This window comes from Pseudophryne corroboree, chromosome 10 (assembly GCF_028390025.1).
Source record: "Pseudophryne corroboree isolate aPseCor3 chromosome 10, aPseCor3.hap2, whole genome shotgun sequence".
NCBI classification, from domain to species: domain Eukaryota; kingdom Metazoa; phylum Chordata; class Amphibia; order Anura; family Myobatrachidae; genus Pseudophryne; species Pseudophryne corroboree.
In genome coordinates, this window is record NC_086453.1 from 285875697 (window position 1) to 285877352 (window position 1656).

The 1656-nt window shown below is 37.1% G+C and overlaps 1 protein-coding gene across 1 annotated transcript; it reads right to left on the reverse strand.

Moving 5' to 3' along the window:
• Positions 1 to 456: 456 nt before the first annotated feature.
• LOC134965309 (olfactory receptor 5V1-like) lies at positions 457 to 1401 on the reverse strand. The gene has a single exon (XM_063941785.1). The coding sequence runs from the start codon at positions 1399 to 1401 to the stop codon at positions 457 to 459; it is 945 nt and encodes a 314-aa protein (XP_063797855.1).
• Between the last annotated feature and the right edge of the window lie 255 nt (positions 1402 to 1656).

A 1656-nucleotide genomic window follows, 5' to 3' on the forward strand; every position in this document is an offset into this window, starting at 1 on the left:
CTTGTTATGTAACTTATTTTTCTTATAAGTTTTGTAACAAGCCAGTTCAAACCTTGAGTACCAAATCCTTAAGGCATATTGAAATTCCTTGTTACTTAATTATATATTGTGGGGTTTAGTGATCCATTGATGTGTCAATCCAGGATGTTATTTGATCATTAAATTGGATCTAAGGGGTTTATATACTAAGCGCAGGGTTTTAAAACCCAGCGATTCAAATTGTTTTATTTCCAAAATTTTAAAGGGCAATGATTTATCACAACCCTTTTAAATTTTGGGCAGAAACATGATTAGAAGTGCCGGGTTTTAGAACCCAATGCTTAGTAAATACACCCCTAAATCTTCTCATCTTAACATGACAATTACACTTGATGTTTCTTAATTAAAGCAACTTCATCCACTAACCATTTTATACCCATCCATAGATATGCTATCTAGAAAAGATAAATGCATTAGTTAAAAGTATACGTATTCAACACTCATCATTTTCCTTAATGCACTTTTAAATTCCTTGTTCCTCAGAGTATATATGATGGGGTTTAGTGTGGGTGTCACTACAGAATAAATCACAGGGGCAAGATTCTCTTGATCCAAACCTTGTTTGGAAGTAGAACTAAAATAAGCAAATATTGAAGTCCCATAGAACAATGCCACAACGATTAGGTGGGATGCACAAGTGGAGAAGGCCTTCTGTTGTCCTGTCTTAGATTTGATTTTCAATATGGTGGAAATAATATGAATGTAGGATATTAATGTTAATAGGAAAGACCCAAGTCCATAAACCCCTCCGACAATAAATAGAACAATCTCATTAAGCCATGTACTGCCACATGCCAATTTTAATAATGGGGGGATATCACAAAAGAACTGGTTTACGCTATTGGAGGCACAGAAGTTGAGATGGACGGTAGATATAGTGTGGACCATGGAGTTGATGAACCCACTGATCCATGAGGTGCTGACTAATATTACACATGTAGAAGTGTCCATAACAGTAACATAATGCAATGGGTTGCAGATGGCAATGTATCGGTCAAAAGCCATAACAGCAAGCAATGTGCATTCTATGCTACCTAGAGCGATAAAAAGGTACATCTGGGCCAAACACCTAGAGAAAGAAATAAAATTGTTCTTCAGTAAGAAATTAAGGAGCATGTTCGGGATGGTGACGGATGTGTACAATATCTCAAGGAAAGACAGATTGCTGAGGAAGAAGTACATTGGGGTGTGGAGTTCGGTGCTGGCTGAGGTTACAAGGATGATGAGAACATTTCCTGTAAGGGTTAATGCATAAAGCACAAAGAACGTGCAAAATAAAATGATCTGTACAGACAGAAGAGCTGGAAATCCGAGAAGGATGAATTCTGTCACCGTACTGTCATTTCCCATCTTCAGCCGCATCTGAAAATATGTATATAAATGCAGGTAACATTGGCTGCACTCGAGGCTTGAAAATACACAGAAACTAAAGAAATAATCTGATGTTTTAGAACTCTTATTAGTCTTTTGTCATGTATACAAAGTATATATGAGAAAACATACCTAACGTAGGATCACCATGCTGTTGTTTTTGCAGACGATTTCGGTTATACACAGAGGGCAGCTGGCGCAGAAACACATTGCAGAATTTGGAGCGCCAATCTCATTTTACAGTTT

Excerpts from the sequence above, each read along its gene's own strand:
- LOC134965309 (XM_063941785.1), bottom strand. The coding sequence starts at position 1,401 with ATGCGGCTGAAGATGGGAAATGACAGTACGGTGACAGAATTCATCCTT.